Here is a 19,887-nt window from a genome sequence, read left to right on the forward strand (position 1 = left end):
CCTCTGCGATAGAAAGTTCTGGATTCAAGCACAAAATCTACACTTGCATTTTACTGCAGTGATGAGAGAGTGCAGCAACTGTTGGAGGTGTTATCTTTGGATGGAATATTAAATTGAGGCTCTGCTTATTTGGCAGATGCAAAGGATTTCATTGCAACAAAAAGGACCAAGGAGTTAGCCCAGTCTCCTAGTCAATATTTACCTTGGCTCAATCAGAAAAGGTAGACAAGATAAACTGCTCCCACTGGATGCCTATATGAGAACTAGGGAATGCAGAATTAAGGTCTGTGCAAAGGATTAGGATGGGTGGGTCGGGGGTGTGGTGTGAGGAACATTTTTATGCAGCATTGTCTCCTCTTCCACTATCGAAATAAACAATCAATGACTTTAAAAGAAACTGAATGAGTGCTTACGGGAAACAAATTTGCAGGGCTATGGCAATAGAACACAGGAGTGAATCTTGATTGACTTACCCTGTGCAATGATTCGACAAACCCATCAAAACAAGATGACCTGATCATTTAACTTGCTGTTATATGCAGCCATTGCTGAGTGTAATTGGGATTATGCATTCACTTACACTTCAAAAGTAATCAATTGTACACTGAATCATGTTAGAACAACCAGAAAAATTCCTAAAACACTAAATGCAGTCAAAAGTGCTTTCTTTAGGGTTATTGCATATATCTTTCCTTGTATTTAAATAGACAATATTTTATTGGCACCATACCTTATATTGGCCAAACTATTTTTATGATCAACATTACTAACCTGGAGGAAAATTTGCTGTAAACGTTCAATGCAGTTCTTATACCAAGGTGTGTTAAAATCAATCCCACCAGTTTCACACCTTGCAAGATGTTCTGTCAAGATCATTATAAAACGCTGTGAAGAATAAAGAATCTTCAGTACTTAAATGAAGAATTCTATGGAACAAATGTGAAAAAAAAATAAGTGGATTAAAACAGGGGAACCAAACATACAACTTTACCTGGAAAATTACTAGGAAGAGGTTTTTCTGTTCACTTTGAGCAGATTCAACCTTCTCCTGAAGACGTTCAATCTGTTCTTCCAAAGGACCATCTTCATCTTCATCACTGTTCTGATCATAGTCATCATCACTGTCTCGCTTTAGAAAAAAATAATCATACCATTGCTCTAATTAGTTAGAAATTTTATACTCTACCCATAAAATTGTTCTAAGTCATTAATAATGTCTTAATTTCTTTCCCTCCACTCCAAATCACTTATTGGCAATTTCTTTCCAACAGAAGTGGATATATTTATGTTTGGGAGACCTGTAATTGTCAAGTGCTGTAGTTGAGTAAAGACAGAAATCTCCCTCATGCGTTATACAGCCACACAAGTAGTTTATGTTCTCTTCCCATGCAAGATGAAAACAGTTTATTTATAGTAACATTTTCCTTTATTTTTGCAAGAGGGAGGGATTTAATGGTCGGATATCTCAAGTTGTTCAGCAACAAATATCAGTTAAAACTCTATTCTACATTTCCTAGTCAATGGAGTTCAAAGTCTCAAATGCTGCCTCCTTCATTGTACCACTTAGTGCTAGATACAAGGAATCACCTGGATGCTACAGGAACAAGCCACTTTGGTTCCTCTCCTTAACACCAGAAAATTAAAAATGAATAGCTGTTCATTTGAATTGCAACAGGTGAACTTTGTTTCTGTGCTATACATCTCTGTGACTCTACAGAGGGTTCTTGCCTTCCCTTCAATAAGGAGCTCATGAATATCTGCTTTCTGGAGAGCCAGAACTACAACTACTGGTAAACATTGCTCCACTCTGTGTTGTCAAAAGACTGATTCCACGTAATGATTGGAAATCTCAGTGCTCCCTCTGGTGGCACAGGGTAAACACTGCAGCCACATTTTCCACCAATTCAATTTTTTAATTTTAGATCCTAACTGCAAAAATTATATCTTGTAGACAACGAAGCCTATGTGTTAAAGAATAGCCTTGACATGGGTGACATAAAATCAATGTAAAGATAATGCTGGCTATTCTATTTGTCGTGATTGCATGTGGTCAGCCAGCTGGACCTTATAGATTACGAGTTCCCTGATTAACAGCCCCAATCAGGAACCCCTGATTGACAGCAGTGTCATTGCCCTTTGCTGTGAAGGGCACTGCTTGTCACTGGCCACTCGGGTGTTTCCTTTCTTCCTGGTGGTGGAAACTGAATAAATATTTGTGCACCTTGTGTCTCTCACTGTGTCTCACACCTGCACACACACACACACACACCATGTGTGCTGGGGAAAAATAAGCACTACTGTAGTTAGGTGGTAGTGTGGGGGTAAGGGGAAAAAAAAGGAGTGTCAGACTTGTGTTTGCTCTGAGAGAGCTGGATCAGTGACAAGGACTCTCCGTGTGTAATATATAAAAAAAAGAAGAAAAAAAAAACAGGAGTGCCAGACATTTTGTTCACTGAGAACTGGCTCTGAGGGAGATGGATCATTGTCAAGTACAATGCACGCGAAAATAAAGGGTGACTTGGTGACTGGTTACCTGCCTCTGTAGAGTTATAAAAAACAGGGAAAAAAAAAGAACAGGAGTGTCAGAGTTTCTGTTTGCTCTTAGAGCTGGCTCTGAGGGAGCTAGATCAGTGTCAAGGACTCTCCACATGAGGTAATGGTGACTTGGTGATGGGATACTGGCCTCTGTGGAGTAATTGCACTATTCTTTCTACCTGTTATACCTCTGGACACATAATCAGCTCTTTTGAAAGAACCTAACAGGCAGACCTGATAAAATAATAAACCAGAAGTTACAAACATAAAGCACCTGAGCACATACTAGGTCAGAGAAAGAGAGGAAAGATGGTCTCAGACTTCATACAGAAAGGTTCAAATACAGTCCAAAACCAGGACAAACACACCGACTGGTGAACATAGATCATAGGTATTTACAGCACAGTAGGAGGACAATTCATTCTGTGAGGTCCCTATCAGCTGAAAGAAAAAATGCCACATTCCAGCAATAACTCAGTAACAATCCAAGTAGTTGTTCTGAGCGAGATCTAATGTTGAGTGAAGGACTAAATCTCCTTCATATTTTGTACTGTCCATAGAAGTGCCTGAATCAGTTACACAATGGTTTCTGTTCTGTTCTCATGCAACATGAAACCAGTCTGTTCTATGGCTACATTTTCCAGCATCATTTTCTTGTTTATTTTGTTGCAAGCATTTTTAAATGCTATGAGATTTCTCCACATCAACCTTCCAGCTAGCAAGTTCCAGACCCACATCACATGACTGGGTGAAACATTTCTTAATCTTTCTATCAAACACATTAAAATGACTGTTTAGTTTGTTGCAAGCATTTTTAAATGCTATGAGATTTCTCCCCATCAACCTTCCAGCTAGCAAGTTCAGACCCACATCACATGATTGGGTGAAACATTTCTCAATCTTTCTGCTAAACACATTAAAATGATCGTCACCTGATCAGGGATCTCGCTGTTGAGAGGAACAAGCCTCCCCTACACATAAAATAAAAATGTTGGAAATAGTCACTTGTGGAGAGAAACATTTATTATTCAAGGTCATGACATTTTATCGGAACTGGAAAAAGTTAGCTTTTAAGGAGATGAAAAGGCTGCGGGGGGGGGGGGGGTTGCAGAAGAAGGGAGTAAATGATGCTTTGTGATGAGCCAGAAGGAGGAACAATGGGACAAGCAAAGAAACAGGAGATAGGTCCAGAGAAAGAGTAAATGGTGAAACTAAACTCAGCTACCCTTCGAGAGCAAAAATGAGGAAAACAAAGTTAACACCAACATGTTGAAAGATGAGGGGGCAAAATGGGGAATATCCCATTTAATTTTAATTACGACTTTTCCAAGTTCTGATGAAAGATCACATCCTGAAGCATTAACTCTGTCTCTACAGAAAAGGGGCCAGATTTTTTAAAGTAGCTTTTTCCGTTTTTATTTCAGATTTCCAGGATCTGCAGCATTTTGATTTTGTATTAGAGTTTCCTACAGACTTTCCCTTGGTCCCCCAATGTGATACACCGTACACTGTTCACCTCCAGCACTGAACTCACCCAGAAGGTTCAGCACAGAGAGACAGTGACTGAGAGACTGCATGTTAATGTGAGGAAAGGTCCACAGGGATCAGTAGGGTCAGACAGCAGGAGATGTAGTGAGCAGGATTGGCAGTGACAGAGAAGCAAGTAGGAAGTTTTTTCTTGTATTTTGATAGGTTTATTTTATTTGCCAATTTAAAAGTTTAGCATTCTAAAATATTTCAACTTATAGGCCATGAGGTTTTAACAATTTTCCAATGAGGAAAATCCTACAGAAACAAGCTACAGCTTTCACATTAATTTAAATGATAAAATCTGATTTGCTTAAAGTTGCTTCATTTAAAGTTGCACTTTTCAGGAATGGAACTACAACTTTAAGTGAAGACTTATCACAGTCTTGCTATAACAAACTGGTTAAGTGTGTTAGATGTTTTTGATAGAGAGACGTTTGTCAGACTAGTTGTCATCATGTGCATATTCCTGTTCCTTGTATTTTAGGAACAGTTTTGGTAATATGCAGCACATAGCAGCCCAAGTTGCAAGACAAGCTGCAGAACAAAACCAGTTGACAGCAAAAGAGGGAGCCCCAGCTACAGCTGTTGCAGCACTAACATAGTACTTTTCCCACTTCCATTCTCTGATATAAGCAGGAAGCCCAGTAAACAGAGATAAGTGACTTACAATGAAACAGCAGTGATACAGGTGGGAGAGGTCTTTCATTTTTTTTGAATCAGGATGGGAAAGAGAACTTTGAAAATATTTTCTATAACCTCTGCGCAATGATAATTACAAAAGTACAACAAAAGCTGGAAATCAAAAATAAGACCAAAAAATAAATGCTGGACATATTCAGCAGATCAAATGGCATATTGTTTCAGCGATAATTTCTGATGAAATGTCAGCGACCTGAAATGTTACCTCTATTTCTTTCCACAGATGCTGTCAGATTTTGGTACTCTCAGCACTTTTTCCCCCTAAACTATATTCAATTAAATTTAAAATAAAACAAACTTACTCTTTTGTGCTGTTTATCCAGTTTGTCTTTAGTCTCTTCAAGTTCCTTCTGGACCTTTTGTACATGTTTGTTCATCTTTCGGATGGTGGAGTGAAGAATTTCCCAGACATACAACCTAAAGTGCCACAGGATGGTTAGTTTCACTCAGTTGCAAAGACTGATCATAGTAGAATGCTACGGTGTCAAGTGTTCATACAGATTACCTAGTGAAATCGTGTGCCATTTCTGAAGAGAAGATCCAGTTTGCTACTGCTGCACAGTCTACAATCTGTGTTCTGATCATTTTATCAACCAACATAGCCATCATCTGCGGAACATCAAGAAAAATTGGTTATCGGACAGGAAAGTAATATGATATTGCGAGCTAATCCACCAATTTCATACTCCCAGCAGAGATGTCTCACTGAAGGGAGTAGGGGGTCAGACAACAGCCTCCAGCCCACTCCTTTCAAATGTAGCTCTCCATTTGAGTGCAGTCTTTCAGTTCAGGCTGTGCCTTCTTGCCCGACACCTAGCAACATGCACACCAATAGCAAAATTGCTTGAATAAGTTGAAATAAAAAATGATAAAGACCTAACGAGCATAAAAATGAAAATAAAGTAATAAATATATCAATTGAGAAAAAAACCTTAAAACAAGATAGATTTTGTTAAATTTAAAAAGAGAAGGGACTTTATATTGGATACGTGCAATCTGATAAAAATCAGAGGTGAGCATGTGCAGTCAGCATTAATCATTGAATTGTGGGTGTCAACAGGTATTCCAATCAGACACAGGATAGTTGATAGTTTAGGTCACTTTAGAAGGCAAGAATAAGCAATAGTGTGTTTTGCTCTTAATTTACAGATTTGTTTTTTGCTAGGAGAGAAAGGGACAACTTTTACCTGAGGATGACACTTCCAAACATCAAACATGACTCTTAGTACATGTAGCTTGCCCTCATCACCTTCAGCCAAAGTCTTAAAAATCTCATGAAACCTACAAGAACAAACAGACAACTGGTAAAACACACACAAATAAATGTAGAAAGAAACATCATGAAAATGTTGGTGTGAGAAATGGAAGGCTGTGTATCATTTTCTAGACTTTTGACAGGCCCATTCTCTCCCCTCCATTTTATTGTTGTCTTTCATCCTCTTTGTACAATTTGCCCAAATAAACAAGGTACTAAAACATCTGGTTGACTTGGCCCAAGATATTTTCCTCTTCCTTATTTGAAGCACTTATTTATACCCTATGTCTCTCCAAAAGGTGAAATAATCAACTAACTAAGGATTCAATGAAGCCAATCTTATTGTATTTACTGGGAACCACCAGAAACGAGCACAATACAACACGTCACGTTAACAGATAGGGGATCATTAAACTTGGCTTGTTCACTGCTTTACCTAACCCATCAAGAACACCTACTATCATGCGTTATGATCCCTGATAAGACAGTCAAATCTGTTTGTTTGACCAGGGACTAGCAACTGCATTTGTTCTTAAGATAAACAAAATAAACTTAATTGTGCAAAATTAGAACAGTAGAACAATGTATAATATTTCACCTATACCCTAACATCCACAATAGATGCTATGCGATAGATATAAGTAACAGAAACAGTGGTCAAGTACCCAAAGAGTATATCAAATAGCAAATGTGGTCAGGGCGAATGCACGGATTTCTCAGCAAAGGAGGTCATCAAATCATGTTGAAACTTTGTGTATTTCACAAGGGAGATCACATCGTCATTGCTGAAGATCTGGCTTCCACAAACTTCCTCAAATGCCACTCCATCACAGACTGCTTCAACAACTGCTCACATCAAGTTAGTTCAATCTCTTCCTGAAATTGCATTCAGCACCTAATCATGGGCACATATCTTGCTCTTTTGCAGACAGTTGGCTTCACTGAGCTCCAATATTTCTCAGCTGCACCAAGCAAATACTGTTGTGGTTTCCTACAACCCCACTCTCAAATGGCATTGAACCAGCAATGGTTCCCAGGGCTCCTTCCAAAACCCAATCTGTTTCAGATTGTTCTCAAGACTTCTTCCGACCCATAAACCCAATTCTTAGTTCCACTTAATGGCTCTCAGAGCTTCTGTGTGCTCCCTTTTCAGTATGGTCTAGGTTCAAATCCAATCAGAGCAGATGGTGGAATTTGAATTCAATGCAAAGAAAATCTGAAATTAAGAACCTACCGATGACCACGAATCCATTGTTGTTTGTTGGAAAACCCATCTGGTTCACTCATGTCCTTCAGGGAAGGAAATTTGCCATCCTCACCTGGTCTGGCCTACATGTTTGTCTGAACCCACAGTAACATGGTTACTCTCAACTGCCCTCTGAAACGGCTGAGCAAGCAACTCTGTTCAAGCACAGCTAGGGAAGGGCAATAAATGATGGCCAGCCAGGAACAACCTGGTTTCAAGTGAATAAATAAAAGTAGTCTCTTTTCCTTCAAATGAATCTCATGGTCAGATCTTTGCACCATACCCAACCTCATTTGCAGCTGCTACCCCCACCCTTCAAATGAACCTGGAACCCTCAGTTGAGAATGTGCAGCCTGTCGTGCTCTGGATATGCACAGGAACTGACAGGACTGCCAAAAATTGTAATCCTCACACTGTCCGTAAAAAGTTAAAAGTTTAGGGTTTCCTAACAACTACTTAGTGGACCGTGTTAATTATTTAGCACGATGTGGGTTAACTTTAAAGATCGGTGAAGCACGACAGCAAAAACCAGTATTTTGTAGAATAAAAATAAATCCCATTATTCACTGAGCTAATTGCAGGTTTATAAATGAAGTGGCACACAAACATCCATTCCCAAACATTTTGTTAATAGAAAAGGAATACACTTACTTTGCCAAAGCACTGAAGGAATGGCTAAAGGATTTGGCAGCCAAGTGAAGTAAAGTCTGCACAAAAACTTCAATCTTCAAAGGATTAAAGCTGAATCCTTCATCTGAAAAGGTGAAGCGCAAGAAAGTTGGTCATTTAATCCCAGCAGCACTTTTCCCAAAGTAAGCTAACAGGTTAATCCTATTTGAGAATCATATTAAATTAACTGAGTGGGTGGCATTTTAGAACCATATAACAATAGGGGGACATCCGTTGTACATGAAAGGTTTAGATAGAAGGAGGCAATTAGTTCCTCTCCATGGCTCTTCACCCAGTTCAGAATTATTTTTCTTTACATATATCTTTCTACTTTCTTTTACAAAATTGCTCCTGAATGTGTTTCTACACTTTTAGGTGGTGCATTTTAGGTCACACCAACTCACTGGATAAAAATTGAGGTCTGCAGATGCTGGAGATCACAGTTGAAAATGTGTTGCTGGTTAAAGCACAGCAGGTCAGGCAGCACCCAAGGACTGCTGCCTAACCTGCTGTGCTTTAACCAGCAACACATTTTCAACCACACCAACTCACTGAGCAAGAATAATGTTGCTGCAAGCCATCTCCAGTTCTTTTGACTATCATCTTAAATCTGTATCATCTTAAATCTTAAACTCAGTTTACAGTTCCTTCATATTTGCTTTATCAAAGCCCTTCATAATTATATTTTCAGAATGCATGGCAAAGTGATACTTCTACATCATTAAATGTCTTGCTCCTGACAGAATAAAGAAATTTAAGATCAGTGAATTGGGAAATATCAGAATGTTGATCATTTTCTACATTTGAAATAACACCACAATTCAGAGTGTTTGGCCAACAATAACTTACTTAACTCCTAGTGTTAGGGTAAACACATACCCAGCAGTGCCAAATGCCAAATATATAACCCTCAATTCTGTGCCCAGAAATCATAATAATGGAGGGAGGCAACCATTTTGGCCTGAATAGCTTGGGCCATTGGTAGATTCAATTTTTTTGAAAAGATATATTTGTTTATGGGATATGAGCTTCACTACCAAAGCTTGCATTAGCTACTGATTCATGATTATCCTTCTGAAAATAGCAGCGAGCTATCTTCTTGAACTGGACGTAGATGTCTGACCTGCTCTTGTAGCCAGTTTTTCTATGGCTGATACACTTACATGTCTGGTCCATAACAATACCCTAGATGTAGACAGTAAGGGATTGAATGTGGTAGTGTTAATGAATGTTTTTCTGGTTGGAGACTGTCATTGTCTGGAATGTAAATGGTGTGATGTCACCTGCCACTTCTCAGATGAAGCCCGATTATCCAGGTCTTGCTGTATGTAGACATATTATAAACACCACATTGTCAAGTTTCATATAATCCTCAAACTTCAAAATTATACTTCATATACCCAATCCTAGGTAAATTATAAATCATCAAGAACTTAGAAAGAGTAGAGCACAGGAACAGGCTCTTCAGCAACAATGATGTCTTCCAAACTAAACCACCTGCCTGCACTTTATCCAAGTCCCTCTGTTTCCTGCCTGCTTATGTGTCTCTTAAATGCCTCTTAAATGTTGCTATTGTACCTGCTTCTATCACCTTCCTGGCAATGCATTCCAGGCATTTACCACAAACTGCGTTAAATAAAAAGCTTTGCACATCTCCTTTAAACAGTTCTTTCATTCATCATTCTTTAAATTGATTTTTCTCCAAAAAAAAAAGACAGCAAAACAAGGTGCAATCACAAGCAATAAACAACAGTAAACAAAACCCGACCACCCTCCCCATGGCACATACCTCCCCCAAAAATATAAAGAGAAAAATGACAAGCAACCATAATAAATATAAAACATATACAAAGCACATAACATAATAAATTAAACCAGCAGTGAGATAACTGCATTAACAAAAGAAAAAGGAAAAAAAAAACAAGAAAAAAAATTTGCCACAACAGAAGATACCTCTGTCTGGAACAGTTACAAAGACCCTTTGCATGTGAAAGAAAAGGGTTCCAAATTTTTGTTAATTTATTAAAGGAGTCAGATAAGGATAATCTAATCTGTTCTAATTTAAGACAAGTATAACATATTTCTAACCCAGTGTACATGAGTAGGCAGAATTAGGGATTTCCATTTTAACAATATCAATCTTCTGGCCAATAGGGTAGTGAATCCTATCATGTCTTTTTTTTAAGGGGAAGGAAGATTAGGTAAATAGGGTGACACCCCACTCACTTAACCCTACACCACAAGCATGTGACATTTCCATCTATGCATGAACTTCATGATTTTACATACTTCTATCAGGTCACTTGTCAGCCTCTGTTGGGAGGAAATTTAATAGTCTTAAAATTGGCCCATTGGGTTAAACTGAACTTTCTGCTTAAACAAATCATTTCACTACACTGTGCTTGCTATCCCTTGGCCAATAGTACACTGAAGTTGTCATGTCCCTTTGGATATCATCTATCAGTATTTTGTGAAGTTGTTTGTTATAACAACACTTTATAAAGTGAATATTGAAAGTCCATAATACAGCTACTGTACTACCTTCTTAACCTTAAGAAATCAATCAGGCTAGTCAGATAGGATATCTGTACCAGCCATTATTAACATTCAATTTTCTAAATGGCAATTAATTGTGTCTTTGACAATGATCTGCATGTAATAGTTGTCCAACCAAAATTAAAATAACTCCTTACCGTCATCATCATCCTCTTGATTAGGATTTGGTAGGTCTTTGAGTATGCTCAAGATTTCATCATTGCTTGCTTTGCTTTTAATAGCATTGCAGACATTGACAGCCACAGCATAACCAGGCAGAGAACCTAAAGCATCAACAAAAATAATATCAGTAAGTGGGCTCAAGAATTCACGCCAAATTGGTAAATTTAATTTGGTAACTTTCTGGTTCACTAGGGGATAACTTACATTTGTGTTTTATTTTTAAACACTATTGCTTTACTTGCAACATTGCAAAATAGAAAAATGGATGACTCATTGATTAACATTAATGGAAGAAAGCATAAGAAGGAGAACCAGTTAACACAAACATATCACATATAATTGATAAGAGCAAAGAAGGGGAACACACAAGCACAAAGGATCAATGTATTCACAAGACTTTGTATCCAAATGCATAAAATAGGCAGTGCCTACAAGAGGGTGAATGTACAAACTTTCATCGTAGAGCTTGTGTAGTTAGCATGAAAGTGAGAAAAGAGCAAGTGAGATCTAAAACCATAGAAATGCTGCTGCAGGACATCAAGAGAAATTGTGACATAACAGTGTTCTTCACTAGTATTGTCACTAAATTGTGACACATTACTGCACTTCACGCCACACTGAGCAGCACGAATCTATGGTCAGATAAGTCACTGTAGAGCAGTTACTCATCCCTCAATGTATTTTCATTGAGTTTGATATTTAACTCTTCTTTCACTGAAATATGATTTCTCAAGAACCAAAAGAAAAGATTTTTGAAGAACCACGCCCAAAATGAATTGCAGCACTGAAGGTCAAGTTTACAATTTGTGAAGTTAAAATGGTCACAGCTAAACCTTTGAAGGGGCCTACTGTCTTCCAATTTGTTGACTAGATACTTTTAAATTATACAATAATAGTTGGGGACTATACTACTGTTCTTAAGCTAATGCAAATTAAACAGATAAAATACAGTTCTTAATATGTCTGCATGAGAAAAGCTATCAAAATCATCAGCTCATAAGTCAGAAAGTTCTGATATCTTTAAGTACAATCAGATGTTCATTACTTACTGTTGCTCTCATCGCCATACTTGTAAATACACAGTGGATTAGCAGGTAACAGAGCTGCAAAGTTCTCAGGTACAATATCCACTATCCTTTGATAATAGGAAAGCCTGTGAAAGAGATGGCAGCATACATTTATATGCTATATACACACATACACATTCATAAAGTTGCTAAAGATACCAATCGATTATTTAAACAACACAGAAAATAAACCCAAGAAATTGCTGGAGAAATTTCTGGCAGCAACCGTGGAGAGAAAACAGAGTCAATGTTGTGGGTCCTTCATCAGAACAATGATAAAAAGGTCACTATACCCAAAACACTGACTGCTTTCTTTTCACAGATGCTGCCAAACCTGCTAAGTTTCTCTAGCATTTTCTATTTTTGTTTCAGATTTCCAGCATCCGTAGTTCTTGGTTTTATTAAACAAATTCAGGTGCTGACACAAGGAAGTTTAAAAAAGTATTGTAAACAACTTCAGGTAAAAGTCTGTAGAACTTGGCACTTTCCACCCATTGTCTTAGACCATCCTTCTTTATCCAAAGATCAGTTAGAGAATGTGGAAAAAAAAGAATATTTCATGTGGTAGGCTATCATAGGTCATCTTGAATGAAGCAAGTAGGCTTTAAAAGGACTTCAGTTATTTTATTGTTTCAGATTATTTAAAATGACAAAAACAATGTCCACGCATCTTTTGAATTTTTTAATGAGACACTAGAAACCCCGTAGGAGCAAAAAGTGTCCTTATGCACAAACTAGTGCTTAGGAACAGAATGTACAGCCGTCGACACCACACCTGAAAGGATGTTCTGATCTTGGAATGGGTACAACACAGAGATGCCAAAATGGCTAACAGGGTTAAGTCATGAGAACATTTTGCTGATCTTTCAAAGTCCAGTCAACGCTATCTACATTCCACTTCAACAATGCAAAGTAAACAAAAATCAAGTGGAAAGCAAAAACTGGCTAAATCTGTGGTTGAATAATTATTAACTGGTTCTACGTTCATGTCAGATTAGATCTTGTTCAGATCCCTTCTCCTTCATGGCATTGTGGCTTCACTTACCCAAAATGGACTGCAGCGGTTCAAGAAGGCAGCTCACTATCACCTTCTCAACGGCAACTAGAATAGGCAATAAATGCTGGCCCACCCAGTAATGGCCACTCCCATGAATGAATTTAAAAATTGATTCAATAATCAAATAATTTTTAAGATCAAAAAAACCTCACTGAAAGAGTAAATGCACAGGCTTATGCAGATCATTTTACTGGATGATCTGAATCTTGATATCCTTTCATAAACTATTAAACATTTATATCCCATTTTTACCTTAGAAAACATCCCAGGCCCCTTACAATGGGGAGAACAGGCAATGAGCAGAACAAAAGTCAGGAGATGTGATTATACACAGATTCAAATGTAAAAGGTGAGGTAGACTGTAAGAGGAAGAAAGTGGGGACTGCAGATGTTGGAGAGTCAGAGTCAAAAGGTGTGGCGCTGGAAAAGCACAACAGGTCAGGCAGCATCTCAGGAGCAGAGTCGACGTTTTGGACATATACTCTTCATCAGGAATGTCAGATTGGGAGAAGGGTCTCTGTTGGAATTATTAATTAGGTTGAAACAACACAATGGTTGCAAAGGAAAACAGTACTGAGGATCACAAGCAGGGATAGACATTTTCTAAAAATCAACTTGTTCAGAGATTACACCCTTCAGAGCACATAAGTCTTGAACCCAGGCTTCCTGGCTCAGAGGTAGAAATTAATTATCACCATTTCACCACAAGTGCCCCACAGACTGGGAGATTACATCGATTACGTGGAGGGATTTGTAACTAAGGAGTAGCTGTTTTACTACGTGGTACAGGAAGCAGAACAGTACATAGTGGTTGTTTGCACAAGTGCAATTCCATACAGTACTATCAAACATTGAACTCAATTAATAAAACTGAATATTAAAAATTGAACATGCAAAGTATCAAGACAAACATATTTTAAAGTCTTACAATAATTATTCCATTTCTCCATTTACAAATTACTGCACTAAATTACAAGGTCAACAGATAAAGTAAAGCATAAACATCCCAGCCAGGTACACATTTCATCTTGAAGGAAGATTCTATTGAAACTGCAAACAAAAATTTCTCACCACAACCTAAACAATTGCAGCAGATCATACTCCAAATTATTATCATGCTCTACAGGGATCAGAACCTTACATTAAAAAAAAAGTTTTCAAAAGCTCTACTATGCAAGAATTAACATTCAGAAAGGACACATATCGAATGTAGGGCAGGCATAATTAAAGCTGAAATCTTCCAAGACCCATGAGGAGGCTACCATAAGAGAAACCTGAAACAGCAAGTCTCACAAAGAAGAGTCACAGAATCAATATAACCATAGCACAGCTGAATAGGTTACAAAATTCCACATGTAGCAAGCTAATTTTAGAACCAGGGCCTGGTCAGACAAAGCACCAGCTCTCATTTGTGACTTTGCAGCTTAGTTCAAAACTTCAGTTTTATACACTAACCATGCCTCTTACCCCCAAACTCTCTAATAAAATTTGAGTATAAAAACTTGAAGTTGATTTATATTGTTAAATATTGTACATAAGCTTTTGGAAGGTTTTCTGGATCTAGATGTTTAATTACTCATGTCTGTCAAATAAACATCCAGCTCATCTCATAACAAATTTAGCAAGGCTGCTTTTGCTAACTGTGATGAACAAAGAGACCTTGGAGTGCAGGTTCATAGTTCCTCGAAAGTAGAGTCGCAGGTAGATAGGATAGTGAAAAAGGTGTTTAGTATACTTTTACTGGTCAGAGCATTGAGTATAGGAGTTGGGAGGTCATGTTGCGGCTGTACAGGACATTATTTAGGCCACTTTTGGAATTTTGTGTGTAATTCTGGTTCCTTCCTATTGGAATGATGTTGTGAAATTTGAACGGGCTCAGAAAAGATTTAACAGGATGTTGCCAGGCTTGGAGGATTTGAACTATAGGGAGAGGTTAAATAGGCTGGAGCTGTCTTCTCTGGAGTGTCGGAGGCTAAGGGGAGATCTTATAGAGGTTTTATAAAATCATGAGGGGCATGGATAGGATAAATAGACAAAATCTTTTCCCTGGGCTGAGGGAGTCCAGAACTAGAGGGCATAGATCTGGAGTGGGAGGGACAACTTCTTTACACAGAGGGTAGTGCATGTGTGGAATGACCTGCTAGAGGAAGTGGTGAAGGCTGGTACAATTGCAGCATTAAAAGGCATCTGAATGGGTATATGAATAGGAAAGGTTTAAGAAAGATATGGGCCAAGTGCTGGCAAATGGGACTAGATTAGGTTAGGATATCTGGTCGGCATGGACGAGTTGGACGGAAGGGTCTGTTTCGGTGATGTACACCTCTAATGACTCAATAACTCTAATATGCAGAATCAGTGAGACTGATATAAATAAAAATCAAAACTTTATTACCTCATACATTTTTCCAACACTTCACGCAAAAATTTTGGTTTGGCTTGGTCGGGATCCAAAGCCAAACAATCAGACCTGTGGAGGGATGGGAGCAATGAGGAAGAAGATTATTACGTACTTCAGAGAATAACTCTAGAAATATATCTTAGGGAAAATCCAGTTAAACTGTGCCCAAGGACAAATTCTAATCTATATATTTTACTGATTTGTCCGCTTGAATTCTGTGGAACTGAAATTTGGTGTGGATTAATTTTAATAATAATGCTTTATAGATGAATAAATTCTAAAAGAGGACTGTTGATTGCAACACGTTAACTAAAGGGAACAACCATTAAAACTTTGCAGACTGGATTTTGGAGTCAGCAGTATAGCAATGATCTTGTGTGTGTTGCCCATTTTATTTCTCAATTTCAATTTGAATCTGCCTCCATATCAAGAGGACGTCCAGGTGCCCCCAGCAGCAAGAATCTCATCAAGCAGGATAAGCAGTCAATCACGTTAAAATATTCACACAAGCGGTGTACCCACAAGTAAAAGACATTGAACCCCTTTTCATTTTGAATGTTATTTATAGCAAAACAAATTACAGGGTCATTCATATAGGGTTAGGTTATAAGTTAACATAGTGCGAAACTTTTAAAAGAAACAGAACCTTGTTAAAAAAAGAAAATTGACAGTCGACAAATATAAAGTTAGATGACACCAGGTTACAGTCCAACATGTTTATTTGAAAATCACAAGCTTTTGGACAATAGCCCCTTCATCACTTTACCTGATGAAGAAGCAGCGCTCCAAAAGCTTGTGATTCCAAATAAACCTGTTGGACTGTAACCTGGTGTCGTCTGACTTCTGACCTTGTTCTCTCCAGTCCAACACCAGCACCTCCACGTCATGGCTAACAAATATGAAATTACTCCTACAGAGCTAGTGCGACTGCTTATCAGTAATTCTGAAGAGTATTAAAAAAAATTTAGACCATAGCTAACAAGTTGTACTGTTCTCATGGATTTTAAAAGTAAGATCGCAAATTGTACCTTCAGTGTTCTTGAATTAATTTCATTCACGGGAAAGGGGAAATTCAACAATGCATTCTTTGGAGAATGTACAACTGCCCAAAGTACTTGTCAATTTCACATTATCAACAACAACAAATTCTGAAAGTTTTGCTATCCTTGCTACTGTAAATTCTAAGCCTACATGCGCTGCCTGTGGTTCTACAATTTGTGGTCAATAAAAGTAAACATGCTTCCCACCTCCCTCCATTCTTGTGCTTGCTAATTGAGCAGTTAAATGATGGCCCCTATCCTTTATTGCTCCTTGCATTGTGGGCCCTCACTACTTATAAAGCAGATCTATATGAAAAGGATTACTAAAAGAATTCACACAAATCTTAATGCAACTGATAAAGATCCTTGAGCAAACTCTAAGAAATGGTATGCATGGGCCTTAAAAGTTCACAGTCTAGATTAATGACTTGAATGAAGGGAGCAAGTGTATTGTAGCCAAGTTTGTGGACATTACAAGAATAGGTAAGAAAGTAAGTAAAAAATGTAATATTGTCCACTTTGTCAGAGAGAAATTTATTATTTAAGATTGCAGAATACTCTGGCAAAGAAGTATTTAGGAGTCCTCATGCATGAATTACAAGAACTTAGCATGCAGGTATATCAAGTAATTAGGAGGGAAAACAGAATTTTTAAAAAAGTGCTGAAGAAACTCAAGGGAGAAAGAAGAACATTAACGCTTTAAGTCTGGTATAACTCCTTCAAAAAAGAACCTTACATTAGAAATACTGAGCAGGTGGTATCTGTACTTAGTTTTGAAGACTGAGTAATTACCTTACTATAACATATAAGATTCTGAGGGGGCCTTGATCAGGTAGATGCTGAGACTTTCCTCTAACAGGAGATATCTAGAATAAAGGGATACAGTTTAAGAATAAGGGATCACCAAATTAAGATGGAGATGTGGAAGAGAGTTTTCTGTGAAGAGTCATAGCAAACCTTAAACTTTAACTCTCCAATCCCACAGGTGACTGTCTGAGTGGAATTTCCACATTTTCCCCATGCCTGTGTGGGTTTCCTCCAGATGCTGTGGTTCCCCCACCCACCATAGTCCAAAGATGTGTGGGTGAGGTGGAATTGCGGTGCTAAATTGCCCAGTGGCCAGGGATGTGCAGGTTAGGTGGATTTGCCATGGGAAATGCATGGTTACAGGAATAGCGTAGGAGGGTGGGTGTGAGTGGGCTGATCTTCAGAGGGTTGGTGTAACTTGATGGGCTGAATGGTCTGCTTCCACACTGTGGGGATTCTATGATTCTAAAGATGCCACCAGACCTGCTGAAGTTTCTCCAGCACTTTGATTTTTTTAAGTTTTCCAGTATCCACAGTATTTTGCTTTAATTTTGAAGTCAAATGGAATGTTAGCCATTACTGCAAGGAATATAGAATATGAAAATCAGGAAGTCTTGTTCTAGCTGCACAGGGCATTGGTGAGATTTTTACTAGAGTATTGTGTACAGTTTTGATCTCCATAAACAAGGATAAAATCTCATTGGAAACAGTTCAGGGGAGGCTCATTTGGCCAATTCCTGCGACAGAGGGGTTGTTTCACAAATAAAGATTGAGCAGGTTGCACATCTACCAGAGTTTAGAGAAATGAGAAATTACTGAAGCATAAAAGAATCTGAGGGGATTTGATAGGGTGTATGCTGAGATTTCCCTTCATGGAGGAAATCTAACATTAAGAAGCACAGTTTAAAAATAAGGGAGCGCCAATTTGAGACTGAAATGAGGAAGAACTTTTTCTCTGAGGTTTGTTGGGCTCTAGAACTTTCTTTCAGAGAGAGCAATGGAAGCTTAGTTCACTGAAAACTTCAAAGCTAAGTTAGTCAGATTTTTGATGTACAGAAGAGTTTTAGGTTATTGGAAACAGGAAGGAAAGTGGATTTAAGGCTACAATCAGATCAGCTATGAGTTGCATTAACAGTGCTAAAGTGGGACATCAAATAAGGACTTTATTACAGAAATATGGTATCTTACTTTATTTGCCTCTCATGCAGGAAAACCACATCATTCTACTTTTTAAGTGCACGTTTCAGTGTTCCCAAGTAAATTAGCATCTATCAATACCCAAGTCTCGTGAAACTTAGGACAGTGAGCTATGTCACTGTTGTACCAAAACTCACATTGCACTGTTATGGACCAGAATTCCTAATTATGTAGTTTTCTTGGAAGTTTTGAAGTGCAGCCATGAGTTTACCCCAAAATATCTGGATTATCAAATAGTAACCCTGGGGTCAACCAACTAACAGCTACCCTGTATGGTACATGTATAAGCCATCTTGACAACGTACCTCTATTTTTGCACAAGCTAGCAGGACAGACCCTTTGGCCCTTCCGTTTTTTGGCTCTTCCAACATTCATGAAAATCATTACTGACCTGATTACTTCACTTTGCCGCCTTCTCCTAATAACCCTTCACCTCATTGCTTACAAAGAATCAATCTACCTCTGCCATAAAAAAAGTTCAAAGGCGGTGTTTCAACTGCTTTTTGAAGAGAATTCTGAAGACTCAATATTCTGAGAGAAAGAAAATCCTTATCATCTTAAAAGGGAAATCTCTTATGTTTAAACAGTTGTCCCCAGTTGTAGATTCTCCCACAAGAGGAAACAGCCTTTGTTTCCTGTTATATAGTCAATATTTACCTATGACATGTTATTCCCTATACTATGAGCTTTTATTTGCTACAATAACCTTTGAACAATTATATTTTCTTCTCTAAAGTTTCACGGGGCTATGTACAAATTGTAGCCACATGGGAAAACAGGTAATCAGATTTTCTAGGCTCTGCTACGTTCTGGCCAATCAACAGGGAGTTCAGAGCAGCTATGAGGCAATGATTTACAACTTACAGCTGACCTTCCTCCACTCCTACCTTGGTCAGCACTGTTTGGTAACCTGTCTAATTTATCCAAATTTGGACTTTTGAATAACTTAATCAAACCTGGCATGATCATGCCATGCCAACCACTCTGGCTTGAATGTCAGTGATACCCTGGTAAACAAAACTAAAAAAGACACCAGATCCAATGATGTAAATATGCCCAGACATTTACTTCCATTGTAAAACAGCCATCTAATGAAGATTTCTCACACACGACTTTAGAACATTTTTACTTACCAATCATCCCAGCTCCATCTGAACTGAAAGTTACTCAAATGATGAGAAAACCAATTGATAAATCTGAAAAGCAACATTTAAACCATAAGTCAGACATTTATCCAAATGTGGGGTAAGGTGGATCAAAAAGGAGCAATGAGGAAGGGGGAGAAAACCACAACATGGAAGAGGAGAAAATACTATCAGTCAGGAGAATTTTATCTTGCTATTCATCGCTAGACTGAGCTGCCTGGCTTAGCCCACCCATAAAGGAGACATGTGGATTCACATTCGCTTACTGCAGACAACCTACAACCTTCAGCTCGCTTTGTAATACTACTGCATACCAAACAGGTTCATGCATTATATTCTACTGCTGCAGAATTCATCCCCAATATTTACAGGTATCTTTAAACAACAGACTTCACAGCAGCAGCTTCAATAACTTGGCCAAGCACCACATCCATCAAACTGCTCTAGAGGCTACAGGACAGAAATTCATTGATTAGTTACACATTCAATGGCCTGTATTTTCAAGGTAAAAAGCTAGCTTTTGC

The 19,887-nt window shown here is 38.2% G+C and overlaps 1 protein-coding gene across 2 annotated transcripts in view; it reads right to left on the reverse strand.

Moving 5' to 3' along the window:
• Positions 1-19,887, reverse strand: part of LOC132825527 (nuclear cap-binding protein subunit 1) — a 74,409-nt gene that overhangs the window by 2,092 nt on the left and 52,430 nt on the right. For both annotated transcript variants that reach the window (XM_060840889.1, XM_060840898.1), the window contains 10 exons: positions 19,352-19,414; positions 15,169-15,243; positions 11,702-11,805; positions 10,628-10,753; positions 7,917-8,019; positions 5,952-6,045; positions 5,270-5,373; positions 5,067-5,181; positions 992-1,129; positions 772-885 (listed from right to left, as the gene is read on the reverse strand). In XM_060840889.1, coding sequence (XP_060696872.1) covers positions 772-885; positions 992-1,129; positions 5,067-5,181; positions 5,270-5,373; positions 5,952-6,045; positions 7,917-8,019; positions 10,628-10,753; positions 11,702-11,805; positions 15,169-15,243; positions 19,352-19,414 — 1,036 coding nt within the window. The remainder of the gene's footprint in view (positions 1-771; positions 886-991; positions 1,130-5,066; positions 5,182-5,269; positions 5,374-5,951; positions 6,046-7,916; positions 8,020-10,627; positions 10,754-11,701; positions 11,806-15,168; positions 15,244-19,351; positions 19,415-19,887) is intronic.

This window comes from Hemiscyllium ocellatum, chromosome 2, assembly GCF_020745735.1.
Source record: "Hemiscyllium ocellatum isolate sHemOce1 chromosome 2, sHemOce1.pat.X.cur, whole genome shotgun sequence".
NCBI lineage: Eukaryota > Metazoa > Chordata > Chondrichthyes > Orectolobiformes > Hemiscylliidae > Hemiscyllium > Hemiscyllium ocellatum.